At 44.4% G+C, this 24568-nt stretch overlaps 4 protein-coding genes across 6 annotated transcripts; all 4 read right to left on the reverse strand.

Annotated features, from left to right (window-relative positions):
* Window positions 1-3416: 3416 nt before the first annotated feature.
* fance (FA complementation group E) lies at window positions 3417-6196 on the reverse strand. Its single transcript, XM_047040321.1, has 10 exons — window positions 5850-6196; window positions 5134-5728; window positions 5007-5051; window positions 4869-4925; window positions 4628-4771; window positions 4417-4540; window positions 4222-4297; window positions 4016-4082; window positions 3625-3750; window positions 3417-3523 (listed from the first exon to the last, which is right to left on the reverse strand). The coding sequence occupies exons 1-10, from the start codon at window positions 6143-6145 to the stop codon at window positions 3419-3421; spliced, it is 1635 nt and encodes a 544-aa protein (XP_046896277.1). The 5' UTR covers window positions 6146-6196; the 3' UTR covers window positions 3417-3418.
* An 882-nt stretch (window positions 6197-7078) lies between these two features.
* On the reverse strand, window positions 7079-11017 carry mkrn4 (makorin, ring finger protein, 4). 2 transcript variants are annotated; one of them, XM_047039901.1, is made up of 8 exons: window positions 10495-11017; window positions 9370-9498; window positions 8979-9253; window positions 8771-8892; window positions 8411-8655; window positions 8200-8307; window positions 7975-8095; window positions 7079-7885 (listed from the first exon to the last, which is right to left on the reverse strand). In XM_047039901.1, the coding sequence occupies exons 1-8, from the start codon at window positions 10545-10547 to the stop codon at window positions 7733-7735; spliced, it is 1206 nt and encodes a 401-aa protein (XP_046895857.1). In that variant the 5' UTR covers window positions 10548-11017; the 3' UTR covers window positions 7079-7732. The 2 variants fall into 2 exon arrangements, with proteins under 2 accessions (XP_046895857.1, XP_046895856.1); XM_047039900.1 differs by lacking the exon at window positions 10495-11017 and adding an exon at window positions 10033-10159.
* Window positions 11018-11136: 119 nt separating this feature from the next.
* ppardb (peroxisome proliferator-activated receptor delta b) lies at window positions 11137-16832 on the reverse strand. Of its 2 annotated transcripts, XM_047039899.1 has the most exons (8): window positions 16602-16832; window positions 14721-15134; window positions 14481-14632; window positions 14240-14378; window positions 13848-14050; window positions 13374-13580; window positions 12881-13124; window positions 11137-12659 (listed from the first exon to the last, which is right to left on the reverse strand). In XM_047039899.1, the coding sequence occupies exons 2-8, from the start codon at window positions 15073-15075 to the stop codon at window positions 12412-12414; spliced, it is 1548 nt and encodes a 515-aa protein (XP_046895855.1). In that variant the 5' UTR covers window positions 15076-15134; window positions 16602-16832; the 3' UTR covers window positions 11137-12411. The 2 variants fall into 2 exon arrangements, with proteins under 2 accessions (XP_046895855.1, XP_046895854.1); XM_047039898.1 differs by having other exon boundaries at window positions 13848-14378.
* Window positions 16833-22267: 5435 nt separating this feature from the next.
* LOC124480790 (zinc finger protein 385A-like) lies at window positions 22268-24568 on the reverse strand. The gene is made up of 3 exons (XM_047040388.1): window positions 23422-24568; window positions 23038-23130; window positions 22268-22570 (listed from the first exon to the last, which is right to left on the reverse strand). Exons 1-3 carry the CDS (start codon window positions 23647-23649, stop codon window positions 22304-22306), a joined length of 588 nt encoding a protein of 195 aa, XP_046896344.1. The 5' UTR covers window positions 23650-24568; the 3' UTR covers window positions 22268-22303.

A 24568-nucleotide genomic window follows, 5' to 3' on the forward strand; every position in this document is an offset into this window, starting at 1 on the left:
TTGTTAATATTTGTGGAAAAACATAAGTCACTTATTGAACGATCACTGATAGGTTTGTCTGAACACATAATGGCAGCCTTTCAATGTTACCCATCCTCCAGCTGAGGAATGTCCCCATCTTCTGTCTTCACCACGGCCACACTGCTTGAATCTGAGCTTTGATTCTGCGGTTCTGACTGGGTTGAGAGTGATATCTTCCTGCTAGAACTATCCTCCATGGACTGTTTCCTCAGTTCCTTATCTCGTTTTTTCTTCTCCTGTGCAAGAAGAATATAAGTGTGTTATAAAAGTATAGGATATGAACTCACTGTATGTGATATGACTGTGTGACTTTGGAGAGAAGAGAATGAATCTTTTCGTCAGATCTGGACCTGCTTGGACAGGACGGACACACTGACCCGGCGACGGCTGTTGCTCTAAAAGAGAGCACAAAAAGAAGACATAAAACAGAAAAAAACTCAAACATGAACAGGATATTCAGTTGACATTCAGGAGGACTTGAATGACACATAGTATCATATTGAAGTGTGGCAATGTAAAAGCAGTCAAATCCTTACCTGCTGAGAATTCTTTTTATGAGCCTTCTGTTTCAACTCGCCCCCATCCACCACTAAACCAACCAATCACATGAGGCATTAGCACGCTGTCAACACCAAACCACAGCATGTCAGCAGTCACGTAAACCTAGCAGTTCCTATAGTACCTATACTCCTGGCTTCACTAAAGTGTCGACGGGGGTTCTTGTGTATAAGCTTCTTAGTCTCCTCCAGCTCAGCCATGTCTCTGTCGTGACGCCTTCTGAGGTTCTCCACATGAGCCACCATGAGCTCCACCGCTCGGCTTACTCTGGCTTCCTACCACACAGGGGTTCCACAAACAACGTCTCTCTACCTCACAATTCTTTTCCACATGCAGACACATACAGGGTGGACATAAGAGGTACATAATACAGGGCCAATGGTCTAATTGTTTGTCTGGCAGAGTGGAAAGTTCTACCTTATGCACTGCTCCTAGAACCTCGGCCGTGTTGGAGATCCGCTCCACGGTCCCTCCAAGGATGTCCAGACACAACTCCAGTCTCTGGAGGATGGTACTGCGCTTCATATCCAGACAGAGAGCCTTCAGTGTCTGATGTAAACACACACACACACAGGACAAAAACAAGATGGAGTCTGACAATGCTAACAATCATTGCTTGATCCTCACAAATTTCCAGTTTGGAAACTCCAGATGATGATCTGATGGCATGGAGCAGTTTGACAACACTTCCCCCCCTCATCAAGCTGGAGAGAAGATGCTGCATCTGGCCCATGACAACTCCCCTTCTGACTGGGTCTCTAGGGTGAGGATGACGGTACCTCCAAGGTCTCTCGCCCCCTGGTCAGCTCCAACTGGATGTTCTCCTCAGCCAGGTTGCGTGCATGCTCTTCTGCCTGCAGCCTCTGTTTCAGGGTGTACTGGTCACTGCTGAAGGCCAGGGCTATCTGGGAGAAGGCTGTCTGTAGGGGAGCAGTGTTGACGGTAGAGGCAAAGAATAGGAAAAGGTGACAGTACTTAGGAGCTACATCCCCAAAGCGAGATGTCTAAAAGCAATAAGTGAAAGGTGGTGGGCCTCACCTCCACCTCATCCTCACTCATCTCAATGCTGTGATGGAGTGAAAGACTTCTTTGTTAGTCATTTTTAATCTTGACGTCACTTAAGATATTCCGTGATGTATATGTGTTCTGTGTGTGTAACTTGTCATGACTGCCAAAGCAAAATGAGGACAAACACGTTTTTACCTGTATTGTACTCTAGTATGAATTGTTATTCATTTAGTCACACGTAACTATTGCAATTGCTATTTAACTGATTGAAAAAAACGTTTACCCATCAAGCCCCACACGCTCTAAGATTGACAACTCATTCCATGGTATCACAGGCTGTTCCTCTTGACTGGACTCTGGCAAACAAGATTGACAACCGCATGTCATATTACTCATTATATCCAACACAGTGAAATCAAGTGGTTCAAGTTTACAGCAACTAGCTTTGACTCCACAATATTTCTTTGGTAAACTACTGCTGTGTTATTGTGAATCAGGTGCTCAACACAATCAAGTTGAGAAGATTGTTGTTACAGTTTTCTTTGGTACCTTCATCACTGTCCTCACTGCCTGGCATCTTGGTCTGATCGCCACTTGAATCTGATGTTCCCTCAGCAGGCTGGTGGACCAGGTCAGAACCAAAGCTCATTTTGACATTACTGAAGAGACCATGTTTAAGAGCAGTCATTAACTTACCTGTTTGCTCATAGAACCAGCAGAACAACCTTCCAGCTTCTTGACAAAGAGAACTCAACCACAGTTACTTCACTTACTTTTTTATCAGCGGAAATGAATTCAAAATTCAGAATTTCTACCAAGAAAGCAGTGACGTGTAACTTCTTCCCGTCAGTCCGAAGGTGGTGTTTTCTTGTTCTGTGTCTCTCCAGTCTTAGATAATCCCATTAAGAAATCCAGTCAGGCCAACAGGACTAGGACAGCTACTTAAAGTAGCTCAGTTTGCAATCGCACTCACAGCTTAGGGGTCTGAGGGTATCTTGTTATGTGATGAAACTGGGCTGTACAAGAGAATTATCAGGTGAAGAGCAAGAAGCCCACCTGGCCATTAAGATTTTCTTTTTCAAGCACAAACTTTGTTTTGATGTGCCCTGAATTGTGTACAAAATATTATAGGAAAACTAAGTAGATTATTGATCCATGTTTGTTTAGTCTTCGAGTAGCAGGGCAAAATCTATGACATTTTAATAACACATTTCTCAAAGTTTGAAGGTAAATATTGAGGGATTTGTATTAGTTAGTTCTAATACTAATTATAAGCACAAGATCTAACGATTTTTCAGAAGAAAACCGTTCTTTATAATGATTTGAATTTCAGTCACATGGTGGAAGCGGTGTGCTAAATTATCAATCATGCAACATTTATAGTAAACTATAAATGTATTTGCAGGTAAGCCAAAGCCTGTGCCACCTTTGTCTATTATTTATAACAAATGTTAGAGGTTTAAGTAATTTTGTCCAGGAACTATTGAAATAGTTTACTTACATTTCAAAATATTCAAATACTGTGGTGATTAAACCAATGGCTAGGGGACAAGTATGCATCTTGAATATTTGTTTAGTGTCTTTGACGTTCAGATTTATGTTGATAGTTCATGTGGATGAAAAGCTATTGAATAACATCTGTAATCTGTAGTTCAACGGTTCCTAATGATATGTATTGACTGGGCAGCCAGCTGTAAAGATCGTTGCATTCTGATTCTAGACCTCGGGTGAACATGGAGTAGAGGTGACGTAGGTGTCTGAATATCCAACTTCAAACCAACGTTATACACTGGTCATTCTTTTGTATCTGTTTATTACAAAGCATCATATTTCATGTGGGGCTGATCCTTTTCAAGGCAGCCTGGAGGGACTTCTTCAAGAAGGTCTCACTTGAGGACAAGCAGCAGGATAGAGACTGTTTGTGTGCTAAGGTTACCTAAACAGAATAAACTGGATTGTTAGTTCATCAGAAAGAAACTGGTAAATAACTGGATATATTGCAATACTATACAAACTAGACATAATTCCAGTCCTTACATGATTGTTATATTTGGTGAGTACAGTCAGCATCATCTTGGCAAATTTCATGGACTTGGTGAAAAGATGGGCCTGGTTGTTAAGCTGCTCAGTGAATTGAGTGAATAGTTCTTCATTTAGCCCGAGCTGAATGTAGCAGTAAAAAGACAGAATACGTTAATGAACAAAATGAATGAACCTACAACTTACAGGATGACATTCACACCTTGCTGTGTTGAATAATCAGTGTAAATTTGTTTATAAGTAGTTTTGCAAAATATGACAAGTTTTCAGGAGGTGTATTTTTTTTAATTAAAGATTACTGTTGTGATAAATGTTTTACTACACCTCTACTTTATATCTCCATTTCAAATAGAATGGAAATGATTAAAATACCAATTAAACATTTGACCTTTGAGTCCAGCAAACCATGGATGACTGTGAGAAGTTCCTCGCTCCACACCACTTTGAGTGACATCCTGAAGACAGGCACAATGAGGCTTTAGAACACCCATGAAGCTGCCCACCATTATCAAACTATGCAGCACAGAAACATTCTGATGTCATTCAATGCCATATATTGAGCGGATGGGACAGTTGAGCTTGACGTTTACTTACTCAAACAGAAGCAATCTGTAATGAGGCTCAAAGCAGTCTTCAATGAGTCTGTTAAATAGCACCGCCTGTGCACTGCCTGAAGTCACAGAAAAGCAAGATTGATCAGAATTTATTACTGCAGAAATCAATGACTGATAATACTTTTGCCTTGGGCAAATATGGACTATTAACCAAGGCAACCAATCACCAGCATACCAGTCCGCCCCTGCTGAAGGACAGGTCCAATCAGGGCGTGGCAGGTCGGCCGCGGGTAGCGACTGCACAGAGACTTCACTGCACTAACTAGACACCTGGAGGCAGGTTCTGAGAGTGAGATGACCTGCAAGGACCCAAGAAAAATGTATTCAAGTACACAGAACAACAGGACTACAGCCAAACATATCAGGATTAGACTGAGATCAATGACCTTCGTCAGTAGAAGGTGCCGGATGAGGGTGACTGCTGAGCTGTAGCTGAGGTCAGGGGAGAGGGTCAGCAGAGCGCTACAGAGCGGGAGCAGGGTTTGCTCTGGTAACTCAGACAATCTCAACATTCCACACAGCACCTCCATCTACAGAGAGAGGAGATTGATCAAGTAAAAACACTGTGAAGGTGAGTGCTTAAAAGGATATGAATGTTGAGCCATGCACTGGACTGAAGGATCAAACCTGGCCTGGGTCACATTCATTCAGCACCTTGAGGACATCTACAGAGCTCTGGTCCCACTGTCAAAAAATAATAACTTGTTAAATATATAAGCACTTAGCAAAAGTAGCACTAGCATGGAAAAGGGCCAGGTGACTCACCTCCATCTTGTTTTCTAGTAATTCCTTGATTTGAGAGGTAGAACCCTATGGATAACAGTTGCAATTAGTCTCGTTCCTCACTTAAAACATATTCAGGTCAGGCCCCTGGGCCTTTAAGTTGTCTTACCTTTATGTGGTCAGGCAAGGAGTCAATTGAATAGTCTTCCACAACCTTCAGTTCAGAATCCACATTGACCTCTACTGCGATAGCATCATCTCTGCCTGTTGATCCATCTGTCTGTACCGTGGGATTGTTACTGCTGCAAGGGGCCTCAACAGAACACAGTTCTCTCTTCAGCCTCTTCCGCTGCTGGGCCTCTCCCTCAGTGTCTGGGTCCACATCCACAACGCTGCTTTTCCTCTTTCTTTGAGACATCCTATCTGGTAGCTCTGGTCCTTCTGAGGACGTCAGGGGCTTTGCTAGACTGCTAAAGTGTAAAGTCCAGCCTGTTGGATTTCCTACACCACCACCTAAATTCTCACTCAGCTTTCTTAGCCTCTCTGCACACTGTGGAGTAACGAGGGACCCCTGTTCTGGGTCTCCTAGGTCTCTCTTCAGCTGTCCTGCTAGGGATGTGGTCCAGGGGTTTGGAGTGGGCTGCTGCATAAGGCAGTCTATCAGCCGTAGTATTATGGTCCCAGGCAGCGTTGCGTAGATGATATGGATGAAAGATAACAGGGTGTGTTGGAATGCCTCTGGGAACAGGCACACCAGTGGTTTGCTGAGGAGGAAAGCAAAGGAAAATAACTAAGCAGAAACTTTAAAATGACAAACCCATCAAGCAAAGACGCTCACGTATTGGACTTAAAGTAGAGGTATCAGCATCAGAGTGTATAACTCACGCTGTCAAAGGTAGAGAATCCTTGTCATGACAGATTTCATCCTGGCAAAGGGTCTCCAGAAAAGTGTGCAGGGTAAGGTCGGGGTCAAGACGTCGCTGTCGCCGGTAGACCCACATAGCTCTGCTAGCATCTCCTGATAGAAGTGCACGCAGCAGTAACATTGATCTTCCGTCAAATCGTTGCAACAAAGTATTTGAGTTGGTAGCCCTCTTGGAAAGCAACTTTTCGCTCAAACTTTCCCGATGGTAATTTTTGTCTTTCATTTCACGTTTAGCACTAGCCGCTATCAGGACCATTTACTCCACAGGTCACTCAGTCAGTCACTATCCTCAAGCTAACATAAGACTTCTTCTCATGCTTTTGAGGCAGACCAAACGCAAATTTGAGTATTGCTGCCCTCTGCAGGCAGAATAGCAACACTGCACTCCAGCCTCTACCTTGAGCACAGGCCCGTGGATGTGCATTGGATGACCAGCTGAGCAACCAAGCTGTCATCTCACTCCAGCAGAATCTACATACAGCGAGCAGACCCACACCCCTAGCTCAGCCAGCACAAAATAATGAGCATGCATTTAGCCCTATAGCCCATAGGACTACATAAGACATGCAACACTGACTCCCTGGCCCCACACTTGGAAATCATTCACCCCTGTTGGAACAATTGCACACTAGAGCCCCTTGACACCATGTGGCCTGGATGGTCTTGAAGACGTGTTACATTTACTGTATAATTTCAGTTTAGCACAGATGCAAAATGTTAGCATATTATTTGTCTTCCCAAGGAGTCACATGGTCTCCAACCACAGAGTGAAAACCAGCCGACTTGAGATTTTACCACCATGCCCACAAAGTATCTTCATTCACTTTCTGGTAGACTAGACGCAACCAGAGCATTAGCCCACCGATATGGTAGTTTAATATCCTCCAGTAAAAGATTACGTTAGATGTTCTTGCAATGTTGATGCTGATTTGGATGACAATTCATAAACAAGTTGCACATGCTTCGGTGAAGAAAGCAGCATGTATTGTGTGAAAAAGGCAAACTAAAAGCTTGACTTTGGGTTGTATTTTTAACATCATGATGTCATGTAAACAAATCAATCATGCACACACTAAATGGCTATTCAGAGTGAATTGATTCCAAATGACCAAATACTGGTCTAAAAGTCAAACCTATATAAAATGTACAACAACTGCAATAAAATAAATCAGAAAAACATTACATTTTATAACAATTTATTAACTGTCTGTATGGTAGAAACTTCAACAACGATGTATTATAACATATTGCAATACTGTTTTGTTCTCTTTTTTTCCCTGCAGGTAAATACAAACAAGTTAAAAAAAACAAAAAAAGGTAAAATCTGGTGCAAGTCTTCATTCAGCATACCAAAACTGGATCTAGAGTCATGCCCATCGACAGTAAGGTCAAGCATTTCAAATATGATAAGCATTTCAAAAATGTTAAGACACTGGCTACATCCATTCTTGGCACACCTACACATACATACAATATACTCTAAAATCTCAAAAAGGTGCAAACGGAGACCAGTCATTGGCACTAATGACAAGTTTAACAAGACCAAGCACTGCAACAGGGAAAAGTTATGCAGTTCATTACAAAGCATCCTCCAGCTTAATAGGAGGCCCTTGTCAAACAGTAGAGACATACATCTCCAACAAACCCTTGCAAACTATTAAACAGCAAGTCAGATGTCTGAGTTTGCAAATACCTACACAACGTACAGATCTGGCAGAGCTAGACAAGCACTCATCAGTATGAGAGCAAACACATAAGCGTCCATAAGAGGCAGTTAAAGGCGATGGCACTGGACATTTGTCAAGTCCATAGTCGACCCTTAGAATATTAGTTGGAAGGACGGTTATGCTAAAAAAGGTTGTACCCAGTCGTCATAGTTAGGAAGATCGTCGTAGTCATCGTCGTCGACATCTAGCAAGTCATCAAGAAGAGTCATTGCAATTACGTAATCGAGCAACTGCAGGCTGTCCAGATCATCCAGACTCACTGCATGATGCTATGTAGAGAGAAACAGGGCAAGTGAGCCAAACTGAAGACTTTTGCAGACATGTACTTTCCCAGGGTGTGGATATGATGAGATCTCACCGAGCGGCGGCGGCGAGGTGGAGCAGGTGGACAATACCCATGAGGCAGCTCATGGCGATAGAGACACTCTCGCTTGAATGGACAAGATCCTTGACGCATGAAAAAACTGCATCTTCTTTTACTGGTCCATTGAAACAGAAAGGTGAGCAGATGAGGACGCAGTCAAAGTTGAACATGATTGGGTTAGTGTAGGGTGAGATGTATCAATCAGTCAGCAACACTTACCTGCATTTCTCTTTGAAAGATGCAATAACAGTTTCCTTTGGCTTCCCTTCCACCCAGTACTTACAAGGAACATAAAAAGCTGACTTCACTCTGCACTGAGGGCAGCCCCTTGGGAGGTCAAATAAATAAATAGAAATGACATCACCAAACGGAAGACGACAATATTTCCAGCACAAACGCAACCATCAGATAAACAAGACCAAACACTCACTTAATCACTTCCTCCTGGAAGTTTTTGGTCTTCCTCCAAGTAACGATGCATCCCAAGCAGAATGAGTGACAGCAGTTGGGCAGTATGCCAAACCGCCTCTCTTCCACTTCGGTCTTCTCATACACCTTGTCCATGCAGATACCACAGGTCACGTCTTTGCTCTGGTTGAACGCGTCCGTTTGGCCCTGTTCTGCGGGGGCTGCTGCTCCCGCATGCTCCGCCACCTCCTGAGATGAAGTCTCGCTCTTGAGGGATGCACAAAAAGATTTAAAAAGACTACATTCCTTGACTGGGATATTACTATGGCATTGGTTCATGGGCTAAGGCTAAGCTCAAGTTCGATTAAACAGATTCACAGACCAGTTGTTTGCTTTCCAGCGTTGTGTTGACTGCTGAAGCTGACAGGGACTCAGAAGGAATCGTTTGAGCTGAAGTCTGGGGCGTCGGTTGATCCGATTCACGAGTGACATCTGATTCTACCTCTGACGGTACAAGACAAAAGTTTCAAGAACGATATACGCTCTTCTTTTGTGACACGCATGCACGGAGACACACACACACACCATACCCTGCTGCAGAGGTGAAGAAGCCCTGTCTTCTTCCACAATGTTCGTGGTCAGGTGTCCAAAGCTCTGCTGTAGGTTAGCAACATGAATGTGCGTAGCATCCGAACCCCTATGACCCTGGCTTGTAAACTCCTGGGCTCCTGGGTGTAGAGAGGGCTCAGATCCCCTGCGGTCAGGCAGGGAATAGCTGACCCAGTGATTGTTATGGACTGCTGGCACTGAACCCCTTCTATCAGCCCTGACTGCCTCAACATTGGGCTGAAGGACATGCAGATATCTGCAGCATAGGGCAAAAGAGAGCATAGGATTCACGTTAACAGTAGATCCAAAGTGCAAGTGAGGCTAATGCAATATATTGGGATACTCATTAGCCTACACATTTGCTAGCTTTACCTGCAGCGTTCCCCATACCAGCATCCGCCTTTTTGGAAGTACCTGCATATTTGGTCTGAGGGAAAAGCAGGCCACTGATGTAGATAGCGACACCTTGAACCAAATGTACAGGAGCCATTTAGGAACTGCCTGTGCAAAAAAGGAACATGCAAGGGGTCAATGGAAAATGCATGTGTGTGATTTGAAATAATGTATAAATGCATAGGGTTATATACTGGATGGAAAAATACGGTTTGCACTAATTGTTGCCCTCGCGTTTTATATCTAGACTCAATGCTACAATGTTTTTAAATCCCTAACAAAAAAGTTGCAGGAAGTTTTGAAGCTACTGCCGGCCATCAATATTAGTTTAGCTACCGCTAGCCATTTGCACATAGCAACGAAATCCAAAACTTTTATATGTTGGTAGCAACAAAATATCAACGAGTAGCAAGGATTCCAAGTATAATTCTTCTAATGTAAACTTTAATATCCCAGTCTAGTAGAACCATACCCTTGTATACAAATAAAGATCAGCGTATGTGAACATTTAGGAAGTGAGAACAAAGTTTTTGTCAACAAATGAGCATGCCTAAGACATTTAGTTAGGCATGTTACTTTGGCTAGGATAGTAACTGTATTGACTAGCTAGCCCAACCATCCAACTTGATTTCCAAAACATACCTGCAAATACCTCTACTAACATATGAATCCTTGTAAGGGTTTCTACAGGAATAAACAAACTGCTCCATGTTTTAAATCATCCAATTGTCAAATACTGCAGCTCAAAAAAAGCCAACCGGTGACCAAACGGCACACAAACTGTTAATGTTCGTACGTCACGCCCAAGTAAATCAAACCAGCACCGCTCGTGCTAGGGCCACTGGTAAGTAGGTGAAAGCTGGGAGGAATTATGCTTTAAGAACAACTTCAATTTACGAAAAAGGCCTACAAAATGTTTCCTCAAACTGAACTTGTAACTGTACGACACATTGCACATTTAGTAAGCAGCTCTATGTCAAGACTAATGAACGTGTAAAAAACTTATTTCTGATGTTTTTTAGCATTGCGTTTTAAGACGTTTTTTTCGTACGGTGAGGCTCAGACGAAAATGTATCTGTCAAAAGCCACTCCTTCGATGCTTACCGACAAATGGCACCACTGCGAACAGCGAGATGTTGATGCACACCTGTGTCCATCCTGCTTTCCGTGGCAATACTTCAAAAGGAAACTTCAACAGCCTCGCTAAATAGGATGTAGGCGTTGCCTGATCGCCAATTAATAAAATTAACCAATAGATGGCCAAACATAAAGTGATAAGGGATGCTGCTCCTATTTGATGCATGGCATGTTCCTTATTCTTATGAATAGGTATTATTACTAACCCATTATGTAAGGCAGTTATTTGTACATGGTTTAGTTTTGTCTTTAGTCCTTTTATCTCATGGACAAATATATATATATATTGAAACTGATACAGTACTTAAATGCCCCCCCAGTCACCATCCCGAGGATCCTACAACCCTGAAAGGCAACGCATATTTTGACAGATAACATATTGCACAGAAGTACTAATAATGTTAATAAAAATAATGACTCTAACTCTGAATAGGCATTATATAAGGCAGTTATTAGTACATGGTTTAGTTTTGCCTTTAGTCCTTTTGTCTCACGGACAATACACATTATATCGAAATGGACGCAGTACTTCAATGCCTCCCCAGTCACCATCCCGAGGATCCTACAACCCTGAAAGGCAATTTTGACAGATAACATATTGCACACAAGTACTAATAACAGTTTTATAAAGATCAGGGCTCCTGCTCTATATACATATTTAAGTCCTGAGTTGACGCTGAACAGTACACAGTGATGTTACAAAGACAAGATTCACCTTTCAGTTTCTTACATTGTGATGCAGTGCATTCTCCTGGCATGGTAAGAAATGCATCCATACAAGTGTATTAGTATTTACACTTAGGTTAAAATGAGGTAACTGGCCTCTGTTGCTGGTTATCCAACATAATGTGAATAAAACCAAAACAAAAGTATGTTGAAATTCATGGTGTCTAAACATGTCCAAATGTAACATATTAATAAAAACAAATGTGCATTTCACACATTTCACAGACAACTGCATTTAACCACATGTACCGTATTTGCTCATTTGGGTCAAAGTAACAGTTTTTGACGTTGACAGTTATGGTAGGTATTGCACAAACTATATCAGTATTGCACAAACTATATCAGTATTAAGAAATATACATGGGTTGGCCTCCTACTAGTGTTCAATGTTGTCCTAGAACAACGATGGTGATCCTGTGTGGATGAAATGTAAACAGTCAAAAAGTCAGTTATTCTTATTGCTCGAAAACAGCTTAGGAGAAAGTGAAATCCACATTTACAGAAGAGAAAATCAATAAAACAGAATAGTCAATGTTTGTGCAGGACTATACCAATCAACAGCTCTTTTCAACTGATTTGTGTACATATCTTTTCTTTTGCATCTTTACAATGTATACATGTTTGTCACCTGTAACAGGCTTCCTCAACTCAATCCCTCAACACTCATGTCAGTTCTACAGTCCTGCTAAGGGGAAAAGTAATTTGTGTGACATGATTTGGCAATACTGGTAGATACGTTTAAGACAACCAATTTGCTATGCTGGTCCCAGAAATGCATTGCGTTCAAGCACAATTACTGTACCTAGTGCCGTTGTGCATTTATGCAACATCATGCCTATGTGGACAGGGCACAAACAGCTGATGGAGCCATGTGATTGCTGCACTGTGCTCACAACAGAGGTAAGGGTCTCCCAATTTCCAGGAGTGTGGAGCATGTGAGTTTGAAGTGTTGGATTTACCACAGAACTACAGTATCCCAACTTCCTGGCCCAGTGGCACTGTGCTTTCTACACAAGCAAACACTGCTTAAAAAGACATGCCCCAGCATAAATATTGCATGTCGGAACAATGTCCACCATGGATATACAGTTTCAGTCTGCAACAATATCGCTACCAGAATTTGTTTGTATGAACAAACGTCTGTTCCAGGAGGAAGACTTAATACATGTCTTTATAGATCTCCTGCAGTAGCGGGTGCAGAGAGGTCTCTGATTCTGTCTTTTTGATCTTCTGGACTAGGAGGACATTTTCGGTGACGAGCTGCCTCAGGTCGGCCATCTTCTGCAGCAGCTTGGGGAAGAGGTAGAGGGAGTCTGAGTGGTTTGTGTGCAGGTGTCGGTCCAGGGCCTGGAGGATGCTGTCTTGGCTCTGCTCCACCTGCTTCACATTGATCAGCCCTGGTCGGTCTGGATGGTGGGAGAGGAAAGGTGTGTGTGTGTGAACTTCCCAACACAAACTATCTGAAGACAGATGAGTGCCCTATACTAGGTGAACAGAGTGGAAGTGTTTTTTATTTTTTATGATATCAAGCTTTTGGAAAAGCGCACATTGATTTGCTGACATTTCTAATAACACCTTAGCGCTCTGGTTCATTCACATGTCAGTAAAAGGTCTTGAATGGACTCACCTCCACACAGAATGATGGCTGCAACAAAGAGAGCCAGATCGCTGTCGTCCAGCTCCAGAGCGTTAAACTTGACCGCAAACTCAAACTTAGGCTCCATAATCTCGCTGAAAGGTTTTCTTAAACTCCGGAGGAACTCCCGGGTCACAAAGCCCTTGCCATTGGCCACCAGCAGTCCATCTTTGTTCATTAAGGAGGGAAGCATGGCAAAAATGGCCTCATGTACGCCATACTTTAGTAGAGTCACCTGAATCGAGCAAACAGTCATTGAAGTCAGCATTAGTCTTATCATCATGCTGTGGTAAGCAGGGAGAAATGTTGCAACTAACCATCAAGGACAATTGCTTAACTGGGTGAAATGACAGAAATCCTGTGTGTCTACTCGCCATAGCAATTGGTCAAAGCAGCAAACACCATATCGCAACTGCACACATTTTTGTGTGTATGTCCGGATTCAAATCTAAACTGGTGTGTTCAGGTAGAAATACCACCTGACCTGGTCGTTGAGGAAGAGGTCCACAAAGCCAGGGATGCTCTTGGCGAACTCGGTGAGTTCTCGTACCGTCTCCACCGTGGTGCACTGGCATCGATAGAACACGTGGACCCCGATCTCTTTGGTGAGAGGGGCACCCTGAACTAACTGGTTCCACACCAGACCACTCTCAGCCTTCCAAAGGGTGTCCACATCATGGATCACAAACGGCTGAAGGCAGGAGAAGAAAGGGTTAAACAGCAGCCGTCTGCCCGATATAAAACAGTCCAGACAAGCTACAGAGTAAGTATCGCAACCTCTCATATACAGCATCTCATGGAATACTAATGACAGATACGGAGTGATATGGGGGAACAATATGAGATGACCACCAAAACCATAATGTTTAACATGAACTGAATATTTAACTGTGAAGTCAAATGTGGATGTCCTTTCAGCACATGACTGTTTAGAGTAAGGGGGGGGAAGTTAACCTACAGAGGAAGAGCTGGTCTTGCCCGTCAGGATGCTGCGAGCCTTCTTCTTAGTCATGTTGAGGTTCTTCAGGTAGGCGGTGTAGACCTGTTTGGCGAGTGTCTTCAGGTCAGACCCACCAGGCTTGTAGTGGTCCAGCTCCTCCGCTAGCAGGCCAGCAACCAGCTTCTTCTTCTCTGCCTCGGGCATTCGGCCATATCTGATCGCTGGGCACACGGGGCAATATGGCATCAACAGGTGAGGGACGTGCGTCGAAATCAAATCTTTGTGGTAGTACGAAGACGCAAACAGGCTTTTGTCACAACGAAAAAGGAACGGATTGGACGATTGACGTGACAACAGAAACAGGTGGTTCATTACTGGAAATGAAGTCTGTCTAAGGCCGCCCCCCTCACCATCGTGCGACATGCCCAAAGACAAGCACTTCTGGAAGCGGCAGAATTGGCACTTGTTGCGATTCTTCTTCAGAATCTTGCAGGTGCGCTCACAGCGCTCGTACTGGAGCTTCATTCGAATGGTGCGTCTGAAAAACCCCTAGGTGCACACGCCACAACGCAGAACATGTACTGATGCACGGGGCACAATTGGATCAAAGTCTCTCGGAACTACTAAAAAGGACTTATTCCAAGCGCTCACCTTGCAGCCCTCACAAGCATGCACGCCATAATGGAACCCCGAGGCCTTGTCGCCACAGATTTTACACTCCACGTTGATCCCAGCCCCGGTGGCGTCTCCTTGCCCCAGTCGCAGCTGCTCCGACAGCGAGGGCGACGAGGTGTGAGACAGGTCTGCAGACAGACAGGAGAGGGAAGTTTGGAAACCGTGAGCCACTCTGCTAACGATAAAGATGCCTCAGGCGCGGGGGCTTCCTCTTACCCGTGTAGCTGTGGGAAGCCGCAGGACTGCCCTGCGCGCTGCAGCTGCTCCCGTCCTTCTCCAACCTCGCCTCTTCCGCCCTGTCGCCGTTCGGCAGGCTCCCATCCAAACTCCTAGAGGCCGGAGAGCCCTCCGTCCCTTTGTCCTCTCCACACGTCTTCTCATTCCCAGGTTCCAGGCCATCTGTCGCCCCACCGGGGCTGGGTCCCACCACCTCCACTCCCTGTGTTGACCACTTGACATCAGCCTGGGGAGGATGTGGGCCACACAGTGGCAGCGTGCCCTGGACCCCTGGAATAGAAGCGCCATTGACCCCCTCGTTGGTCTCCGGGCCAGGCTGCTGAAACCCATCCATGGCTATTGGTCAGCCTGGTAGAGCTCCTCCCCTTCTGTCATGATACTGACATAGCCCCCCTTTAAAAGTAAACAGAATTATAAGAATTCCAAACAGTGGTCAACAGACACACTGTCCTGAGAACAGAATGCATCTCACGAGTCACAACAATACAAGTCACAACAACAAACATCTAAACCAGGAAGGTGGCAACTAAATGGGATCTGTTGTCGTTCTTTTATAGCTGAACTTGTGGAATGTCTCTTTAGTCCAATGTTTCAGCTTGCTTAAATAGTGATCTATAAATCCTACAGATGTGACCTATATAGTTGCTAAGATTGGGACGAGTGACCTTTGTGTTTCTCCCCATGACATTGTACAAAACTTGAACATATGGACCAGAAGGAAATCAGGTAAAGAGGAAAACTGCTTGTGCTCCCGCCCCAGTTCATTGTTGAGGGATTAGCGAAACAGAGCTACAGAGTGCACTGCTATTAGAGCAATCAAGGACTGGTCTCACAGAAGAGTGACTAGCCAGTGAGTTGAACTTGTCAAAACATGCCTCTTCCTTTGAGTGTATGGAGAGAAAAAAACATAGGTATTCAAATGTAAAGTACAGTTCATGATACTGGATATGCAAAAAGCCCATATTGGGTATAGATGGTGGGAATGCAAAATATCAAAAATCCCTGATAATCTGTGGATTTAAGACCACAAATTCTGAGAAGCTTTGGCATTAAGCCATGCCCTTGACTGGCACGCTCACAGTGCAAAGTCAATGACATTTGCTGTCCTTGTTCTGTGAAGAGAATCTAGTGTAATTTAATCCTTGAACAATAAACCACTAGGTCATTGAGGCTATATATTCTTACCATTAGAGGTCACAAGTCGCCAAATGTTATCTGAATTTGGCTCGACTCCTAGTAAGAAATCTGCTGAACCTGCACAGCATGATTACATGAGCAAAACAACTAGCACAGGTGACCAAGACTGTTCAGCATTGTCATCCAGTTATTAACTTGCCAATCAGAACTGTTCAGACTAATCTTCTCAGTCATTCTGAAAGGTTTTTGTTCTGAAGCAGAACGTGGGAACATTCTAATAATAATGCAGCTGCATATTAAAAAATGAATATTGACAAACAAAAGTCTGAATTTACAAGCATATGCACTGCTAGCAGTACCACATATTGTATTATTGCATACATTCCTTCATAAAAATCTTATGAGAAACGGTGGCTAGTTAAAAAAAAACTGTCACTACAACGAGTGCATTGCTGTTCACCCCCCCCCAAAAACACGTTTAAGAGAAATCACTGTTGTAGCTACTTGTGTGGTTGCACACACAACTAAATGGCAAGCAAATAGCTAACAAGCAATGTACATTGACTTAGGAGAAGTATACAATCGTCTTAATCAAACTATTGACTAGGATTAGGATAGCTAGTTTATATATCTAAGATCGAAGAGCTACATTCCTATAAGAATTGTACAAGCTAACGTTAGCCAACGTTCTAGTGCCTAGGGGAATTAGCCAAGCGAAGTTACCTCGTCGTGTCCATAAGCTCTGCTCGGTTTAATGCTAGTTCGCGAATAACTTTACTGTTTGTGCTTGTAGCAGCTAAGGGTTGCAAAGTTTAGGTGGCTAGCTAGCCCGATTAGCCAGATACCATCAAAGTTCTTTAGAGAGTGCGTCTATGTTTTGCAAGCAAGTTCGCCACCTAGTTAAGTGTGTCAACAGATTTCGTAGTCCAACCCTACTAGTTAGCTGCTAGCTACTTCTTCACTAAATTTGGTTGAAGAATCGTATCCAACTTAAAGGTGCACACACCGCCACCTACTGTGCCGGGTGTATGGCCAATCACTGACCACTTCCATTATCCTACTCGGAATCCACACTCCCGCACCTATCCCTTCAACGTCCTTCACAATCCATCCCTGACACCTACACACAAATAATGTGTCTGTGTGTTTCAACCACCTCTATTGTCTTCTCCAGGAATGAGAGAGCGCGGCAGCTTTGATGAATAGAGGTATTCATATATATCTTTTTAATCATATCTTCGTTTTACAGGATACTCTCGCTCTCTCCCTCTCTCCTTCACACACACCTGTCTCCAACACTGACTTATACGTTTGCTTCTGTCTATCACACGCACAAACTGTCTATATCACAGCTAGACCAGTTCAGTCACACTAAAGGGACTTGTGTTGTGTTCTGCTTTGTGCCTTTTCTGCCTTTGGTGCATCTTGCATGACTCAGTGTTGGAGATCCGAACACTGCCCACACATTGATGGAGGCTGTGCTGTGCTTGGCTAGTTGTGGATGAGCTTGCTAACACCCTGTCTGGTTGTCGCTTGTTGTGCATCAGGCAGTTTCAGTGAAAAGTGTCCTATGTTCTGAGAGGAATATAAGGATAGCTAACATAGGTTATAACTCCTTGTCATCTAACTGGCTGGTGAAGGTGTCTGATTATTTTAGTCAGCAATCCCAGGCCTACATGTAATGTCCAGGGTAGAGCTCAGAGGGTTTATTTTATAATGTTTTGGGGGTAGAGCTCAGAGTTGAGTAAGTGGACCCATGTTGGGGTGACATCATCACTTGTTTGCCTGTGACTCTCAGGACCACTTCCTGGGTCGTGACCCCTAGAGGGCTGCCTGTCCCTCCTGTATAATACAGCTGTATTGTAAATATGTCGATGTTGTGTAAGTAACTAAATAAAATGGACGCTACATTATGAGCTGGGAAATTGATTCATCATAGTGATTATATTATTGTTTTTTGTACATGTAAAAAATGTCTATAGTTATCTCAAAAGCTGAAAGAGTCTACTATTGATTATTTCAATAAACAGTAGATTGACTTCATGAATTCTTCAACTTAACTATTTTGTTTTTTTGGTTGTTTGGATATCTCAGTTGAGAGTAGGGAGAAACGTTCTATGTATTTTTGTTTATCAGAACTTTTACCTACATTGTAAAACTTCAGTGATACCAAACCTGTTTGTCTGAATAATAATGGTGAAAGGTGAAAGTTAACACAGCAGCAATCCCTTTTGTAGAGAATGCCCAACTAAAACTAGCACAGTGTGATCAAAACTAATACAATTAATACAATTACTTATTATTACATAGACCTCATCAAACAGCAGATGGCTCTATTTCCCCCCAATATATTTATGTGGGCCAGGGTCTCAGATCATTGTTAACTACTGTGCCTAGCATTTATTTCGATTTGATAGAATTAGTTTCCACTTACATGGCAGATTTACAGTTACACATTCATGATGACCCACTGTCACAGCTCCTCCACATACAGATGGTGGGATTTCCATCCAGTCACACGGCACATGTGCACTTTAAAACAATGATCCATACACTGTAATCCAGATGTTAAAGATCAAGGTTATCAGTCCAGACAAGGTAACACACAGGATTTCATTTCATTTATTCATTTATTGACATAGATTTTCTTTTTTTCCACTATGGTTTCTCTTGATACCAACAGTTTTTTTCCATAAAGTTTATTTTTCATTTAAATTACATTTATAATATTTTACTCACATACGTGTTTATTGGTAGATTTTCTTATTGCAATTAAACAAGTAGCCAGTATGAGTCGGGTATTGCTACAATTCGCCATACAAACTCTTTGTCCCTCTGACAATGAAATTCAAAAAATAGCTTTATTGGCAAGACAAGGTTCTCCAAAGCATCTCCAATTGTCTTTGCTCCCGAAAACGATGAAATAAGGCTAAGGCTAGTAGCCTGAACACATGAAAGCTAACATGAAATACCTGCCCAGAAAATAGGAATCTAACATTTATTTTCAAAAGTTTAATAATGGGGATGTATCATGGGGGATGACTACAATATGAACACATCTGTGATTTTGCTACTGTATGAAGGTAACAGTGAGACTTTTTTTTTTACCAGGTTGATAAAGAAATCATCCAATCAAATTAACCAGTGCGAGTTTGTCTCTTCTACTGTGATAGGTCACTTCAGGTTTGTCTCTGCCAGGGCCTGGTTGGTGAGGAGTGGGGAGAGTAGAATACATCATGACACACACAGCAACAGGACCAGGAGCACTGACCCCAGCATAGTACTTCACTCACAAAAGGATCTCCACCAAGATGATTAAGTCAACCAAAAAAGCACAATGGTGAAGGGTGACTCTAAGGCAGCCTTCAAGTAATGGCATAGATTTTTTTTTCTCTGTTAGAATTTTACTTGACTGTATCTCTCACAGAAACAAAATAAAATATAAATGAACAAGAAAAACGACGACAATGCAACAAACACAAAAGGTCTAAAACTAAAACTAACACATTGCTGTCAGATAATCTAGTTTTTTGAACCCCATTGACACCTGACGTGTACCCTGTTCCCCAAAAAGAGATGTCCAGAATTATAGGGCCCTTTAATATGAAGGGCCGGTCCCTAAGCCCAGCTAGTTTATGCTTTCTCATCCCATCTGTTTCATCTCTATCACATATCCACCCCCAGACAGTGCTCTTCAGTAACACATGAAAGTCTGAGTGACCTGGATGGGTGGAAACTAAAGGCTCGAACAAACCTGCAGGAGCCAGGTGGCCTTGGTTAAAAGGGAGCGCTGTTGTCCTACTGCTTATACCTGTCACTTCCTACTTCCAACCATGTGAAGGTGATGGTCAGTCCCTGGGGTGGATTTGAATGGAGGCCTCTAACCCTTTTCTGAGGACAAGCCTCTTCTGTGGAAGAACAATGATCATCTTCATCAGCAGTCATCCCTGTTTACAGATGAACCCGACCCAACATGTCCGCTCGCTTGCTCGCAGAGCTAATCAATGTTTCCCGATGGCCCATTGCAATGCAACAACACGACAAAGGTAAGACATTGGAGTTCATTACTTTTAAATGTGTGTTTGTGTGTGTGTGTGTGTGGTGGGGAGGGGGGGGGGCACAGTGTAAATCTCAGTTGGAACACAGAGTGGTACTCCAGGGTTCAGCAGGACGTCGTGTCGGCCATCTCTGTGGTTGTCGTCTCGTGGGCGGGGCAGGTCAGTCAGGCTGGATGGGATTGAGTCCCTGCTACCAGTCCCCCAGACTCCCCTCTAAACTCCTCTTTCACAAGCAACAAGAGTTCCATCCCCCCAAAAATAATATATATATATGTATTTCATGATTTGCACAACAGTAGGTCCTTTGAATAATGGACTATTTAAAAGACTCCAACCAACCAAAACCTACAAAAAATGATGAAGAACATTTATCAGTCACCGTTAAAAGAAAACAAGCAATTATGCATTGCATGGCTTTCGGTTTAAGACAGGAACTCCATATAAAGAAGGGGTTAGGCTTCCCCGACCCTGTACTTGAGTTAACTTGCTGCTCGTCACTCCGATTCAGTCATGTTGATCAGCTTTTCATTCTGTCCTTCTCTTACCCAGGGACTCAGACAGCTCCTGTCAGTGTTGGTCAGTGTGTAGGCCCCCTTGTAGGGATGACGAGATGGGGGAAGTGGGAGAGGGGGAGAGGGGAGCAGACAGAGCAGTCGGGGCAGCAGGGATGGGGGTGGGCGGGGGGTTGGTTGCACTGGTCGGCCAATTTCCTCCCAGAGAGGGAGAGACGCCGTAAGGTGAAGCCGGTGACACATGATGAGAAGCGTAGAGCAGACTCTTGGTTCAGACGCAGAGCGCTGCACCTACGTTGTCTTCACGTGCCCAAGGTCACCACTGACCACGTGTTTTAGCAAGAACACCACTGGAGCTTTTGAAGAACATTGCACCGCGGTTTCGGGTGAAATGCGTTTGAGTGCGATCGCTTCTCATTACTTCACATAGCCTACAGTTGTTTTCTCATTGGTTGCGCTTTGAAAGGTCAGTGGCAACTAAGGTTAAGTTCAAATAAATGAACTTTGAACGCAACGAGTGGTGGCAAAGTTTGAGTGTTGTGCCACGCCGACGGCAGCAGTTCTGCATAGTTGGGTCGCCTGCGATCTCCTCATAGCTAAACAACGGCCCTGCCATGGCAGAGTGGTTTGACCGCTAATCATGTGTCACCAGCTTCAGGGTCACACCACTGATAACTCCATGAGATCTGTAAACACACCGAGTGTGTGTTGGTGTGTGTGCATTTCTGTTTGCATATGTGTTCTCATTTTAATCATGAATAGAAACAGTTGATTGATAAAAAACATAATTACAAATAAAAAAGACCCACCAACAGACTGGTGCTGTCCAATAAGCTTTTAAATCAGCAAAGCCCATGTTTAACATGGACACAAGGATTGTTCCTTTGAAAAAAAAACATTGGGTGTGAAATCATCATCCAAAAGTAGACAAGAAAAAACAAAATACTAAGGTTCCAGTAGTTGAGGGTGGGTATGGCCATGTGTGTCCTGCTCCAACTCTCTCTCTTCCTCGTCCTCTGGCAGATGTCAAGAAACATATTCCTCCCCCGCTGGACATCTTTGTTATCACAGTCTATTTTTTAACACAAATTTGTTTTGGGGGCCGTTATGTGTGTGTGTGTGTGTCTCCGCGGAGCCTTGGGTAGATTTGTGGTTTTGACCCATGCTGCCTAACCCCTCAACCTCTCAGGATATGTCAGAATCCCTTTCATTCCATCCGTGTGCACCCCACGCCCATCTCCTCTCCAAATGTGACAGTGCCCCCAACATAGCCACGCCGTACGAGGGGAAATGCCAGTTTCAGAACATACAGAACCTACAGACCCAGTGAGAAACACAGGGAGCCTAAGTTACTATGGTCAGATGAATGCTATTACAGTGAGGTGTCTTAGAGGACAAATATCAGTTTTACGACTTTGCTGTGAAGCTACGACACGTACATGACCGTGACCGTGACAGTGAGAACAGAAGGGCAGGAAGGAGGCCGGACCTGGAGATGGAGGAGAGTAGTCCGATGCATGTTTACCCTCTCTCCTGCCCTCTGTCCAGCTGGCAGTCGCTCACAAACCTCAGGTAATGGGTGAAGGGACAGAGGGGCGTGAGTTTGTCTTCAGGTTGCTTTCTCTCCCCTCTCGTTTGTCTCCCCTCTCCTTTTGAAATGGTTTCAGTCTACCCACGCTCTGTACCCTATCAGCTGCTGTTGTTCACGTTCCTCATCTTCACAGTGTGCTTTTCTGGAGTGACCGCTCCTGACTGGCCGAGTTGACGGGCAGGCGGGGGAGTTTGGGGGGGGGGGGGGGGGGGGGGGGGGGGTCGGGGGCGTGGGGGGGTTTGGTGGGGGGGTTTGGTGGGGGGCTCAATAAGGGGAGAAAAGGATCGGCCCGTGTGTGGTGCGGATAGGCCCCGGTGCGGGTCTCAGGATGGCGTGGCTGAGAGGCGGGCCCTGCAGTAGGTGGTGGTGGGGGTGGTGGTGGTGGTGGTGGTGGTGGGCGGAGCTAGCTGCACGGAGAGCCAGCTGGTTGGAGGAGGCGGCGGCGGCCATCGCGGCGGCAACAGCCAAGGGGCTGGGCAGGAGGCCTGCGCCCAAAGCTTTGGTGAGATCCTTGGAAAAGGAGAGAGTGGACTGGAGGGAGGGAGAGAGAGAGAAAGAGAGGGATCAAACAATGAGTGACAGAAGGTTAACAGATGTAGGGGAAAACAAATATAGCTGAACTATTTCATCTCGGCCTGCTTTTGATCTGTCTTTAACAGAGGGTTTAAAGACAAATCATGCCACATTTATAGACGCAGCAATGACCAGTGTTGGAATTTTAGATCATGCCACACAAATTCAAGAAAGACAACTCTAACAACTTTGACAGTACAGTCCTTGATCAAAGCCATTACTCCAGGGCTGCCATGGTCTCCAACCAGCCCAGGAAAACCCAGCCCATTGATGTAGGGTTTTACAAACAGCCTAGTTCAGCCATCCTCTGATTATGTATTTAACCAAGGTAAACCAGGTCTGGTAGAGTAGAGGGAGAGGCAGCTGTGGGGTCACTGGGAGGAGGAGGAGGAGGAGGGGGGTGTGGTTAAAGGTTCAAAGGTTACCGTGAGGTCAGCTCCCCTGTGCTTCTTGTGCCGGCTGAGGAGGGGGTTGGGCTTTCCCGCCACGCCGTCCCGGTGCCTTCGACTTGATATGTGCTGCAAGGGAGAAAGACAGAGCCCACAGGCAGGGGGCGCCATCAGGCTGGCTCTTCAATGATGGGCGCTCTTCTTGTTTGAGAAAGACACAGCTATTGTCACAGTACTGTGCTTTCTCAGGACTGCGACTGATCACTTAGGTGTGATGTGGCATGACAACCTGAGGGGTCGTGCTGTGTGAACGCAGATTTAGCTTCAGTGAATTGAGTTGTCATTTTCTTTATAAACCTGTACCCTATAAGTGTTGTGCCTTAATTAGCCCATCTAATGCTAACCCTTCTTCTGTCTTACCTGTTTGAGCTGCAGTTCAGAGTTGACCCGCACGTTGCAGATCTCACAGTGGAAGGTGCGTTCCTGAGTGTTGGGGTCCACGGGCCCCCCTCCTTGCTCTCCAACAGGCTTGGGGCCCAGGCGGGGGTACGCCTTGATGGGGCCCAGCCCGCTCCTGGCCTCCAGGATGGTTTTGTGTTTGGTACCTGACCACACACACACACAAACACAAGAGGTCAACAATGTCATAGAAAGCAAATCCTTTTGTTTAGACTGTACAAACACTATTATTACAGCATTGAGAAGTAACTTTTGTGTTTCTGCTCAGCCATTCCCCAGTCTCTCGAAGCTGACTAGGTGTCTGTGTGAGACTGAGAGGGAGTGTGTCGCCGACAGTTAGTGTGTATCTGTATGAGTCTTTGTGTGTGTGTGTTTGTGAGGTAGTATGTGTCTGTATGACTGTAGTTAACACATCTGTACTGCATTCCAGCAGGGATGAACAGGATGACAATGACACATTTCTGAAAGCACTCCATGTACAGTTGGCTGGAATGAGCATGTGTGTGCTGCACACCAACCATATGTAACTGGAGGGTGTAGATGTTAGTGGTGGTGTTGGGTGGGGGGTGACATGTGATGCAATGTGGGTAGCTCACCACTAGGGGAACACATTGGGCTTGGGCTCTACAATCCATGGCCCGGTGTCCATGCAATTAAAATGCTGAAATGTCTCCAGAGCTGAAAGCCCCCTGTCCAAGATAATGTTGGGTCATCATTCACTTGGACTCCGTACTTCATTTGGGTGTGGTTGGGGAATTTAGTGAGGTCATGTAAATTGTGCAGTGCAGTGTGTGCTGTAGTCCTGAAAGTAGTATATATCATATAGAATGAGTGGTTAGATTTGGATGACTGCAGATCAGTCAGAATAATTAAAGTCCTGTGAAAAAACACAAGATTCGCTGCCCCCCGTAGTAGAACATTCAACATGGAGTGGTCCTGGGCTCTCTGACCGCTACAGTATTTTCCCCGTCGGCATCACACGCACGGAACTGTCCGCCCCCTGCCAAAATAGTTTCTTTGTAACTGATTGCATGTTTTGTTCCTGACTGAAGAATTCCAGCCATGTTCTGCTCTCTCTCTCTCTCTCTCTCTCTCTCTCTCTCTCTCT

Source organism: Hypomesus transpacificus, chromosome 18 (genome assembly GCF_021917145.1).
Source record: "Hypomesus transpacificus isolate Combined female chromosome 18, fHypTra1, whole genome shotgun sequence".
Taxonomy (NCBI): Eukaryota; Metazoa; Chordata; class Actinopteri; order Osmeriformes; family Osmeridae; genus Hypomesus; species Hypomesus transpacificus.

Excerpts from the sequence above, each read along its gene's own strand:
- LOC124480790 (XM_047040388.1), bottom strand. The coding sequence starts at position 23,649 with ATGACATTGTTGACCTCTTGTGTTTGTGTGTGTGTGTGGTCAGGTACC. Across the intron at positions 23,131-23,421 it reads CTGAACTGCAGCTCAAACAG|CACATATCAAGTCGAAGGCA; the intron begins GTAAGACAGAAG and ends TCTCCCTTGCAG. Across the intron at positions 22,571-23,037 it reads ACAGGGGAGCTGACCTCACG|TCCACTCTCTCCTTTTCCAA; the intron begins GTAACCTTTGAA and ends CCCTCCCTCCAG.
- mkrn4 (XM_047039900.1), bottom strand. The coding sequence starts at position 10,100 with ATGGAGCAGTTTGTTTATTCCTGTAGAAACCCTTACAAGGATTCATAT. Across the intron at positions 8,893-8,978 it reads TTCTTCACCTCTGCAGCAGG|AGGTAGAATCAGATGTCACT; the intron begins GTATGGTGTGTG and ends TTGTACCGTCAG. Across the intron at positions 8,308-8,410 it reads TTCCAGGAGGAAGTGATTAA|GGGCTGCCCTCAGTGCAGAG; the intron begins GTGAGTGTTTGG and ends TGACCTCCCAAG.
- ppardb (XM_047039898.1), bottom strand. The coding sequence starts at position 15,075 with ATGGATGGGTTTCAGCAGCCTGGCCCGGAGACCAACGAGGGGGTCAAT. Across the intron at positions 14,379-14,480 it reads ATGCTTGTGAGGGCTGCAAG|GGGTTTTTCAGACGCACCAT; the intron begins GTGAGCGCTTGG and ends GTGTGCACCTAG. Across the intron at positions 13,125-13,373 it reads ACCTCTTCCTCAACGACCAG|GTGACTCTACTAAAGTATGG; the intron begins GTCAGGTGGTAT and ends TGCTCGATTCAG.
- fance (XM_047040321.1), bottom strand. The coding sequence starts at position 6,145 with ATGGTCCTGATAGCGGCTAGTGCTAAACGTGAAATGAAAGACAAAAAT. Across the intron at positions 4,298-4,416 it reads CCTTCAGCAGGGGCGGACTG|GCAGTGCACAGGCGGTGCTA; the intron begins GTATGCTGGTGA and ends CTGTGACTTCAG. Across the intron at positions 3,751-4,015 it reads ATGGTTTGCTGGACTCAAAG|CTCGGGCTAAATGAAGAACT; the intron begins GTCAAATGTTTA and ends TGCTACATTCAG.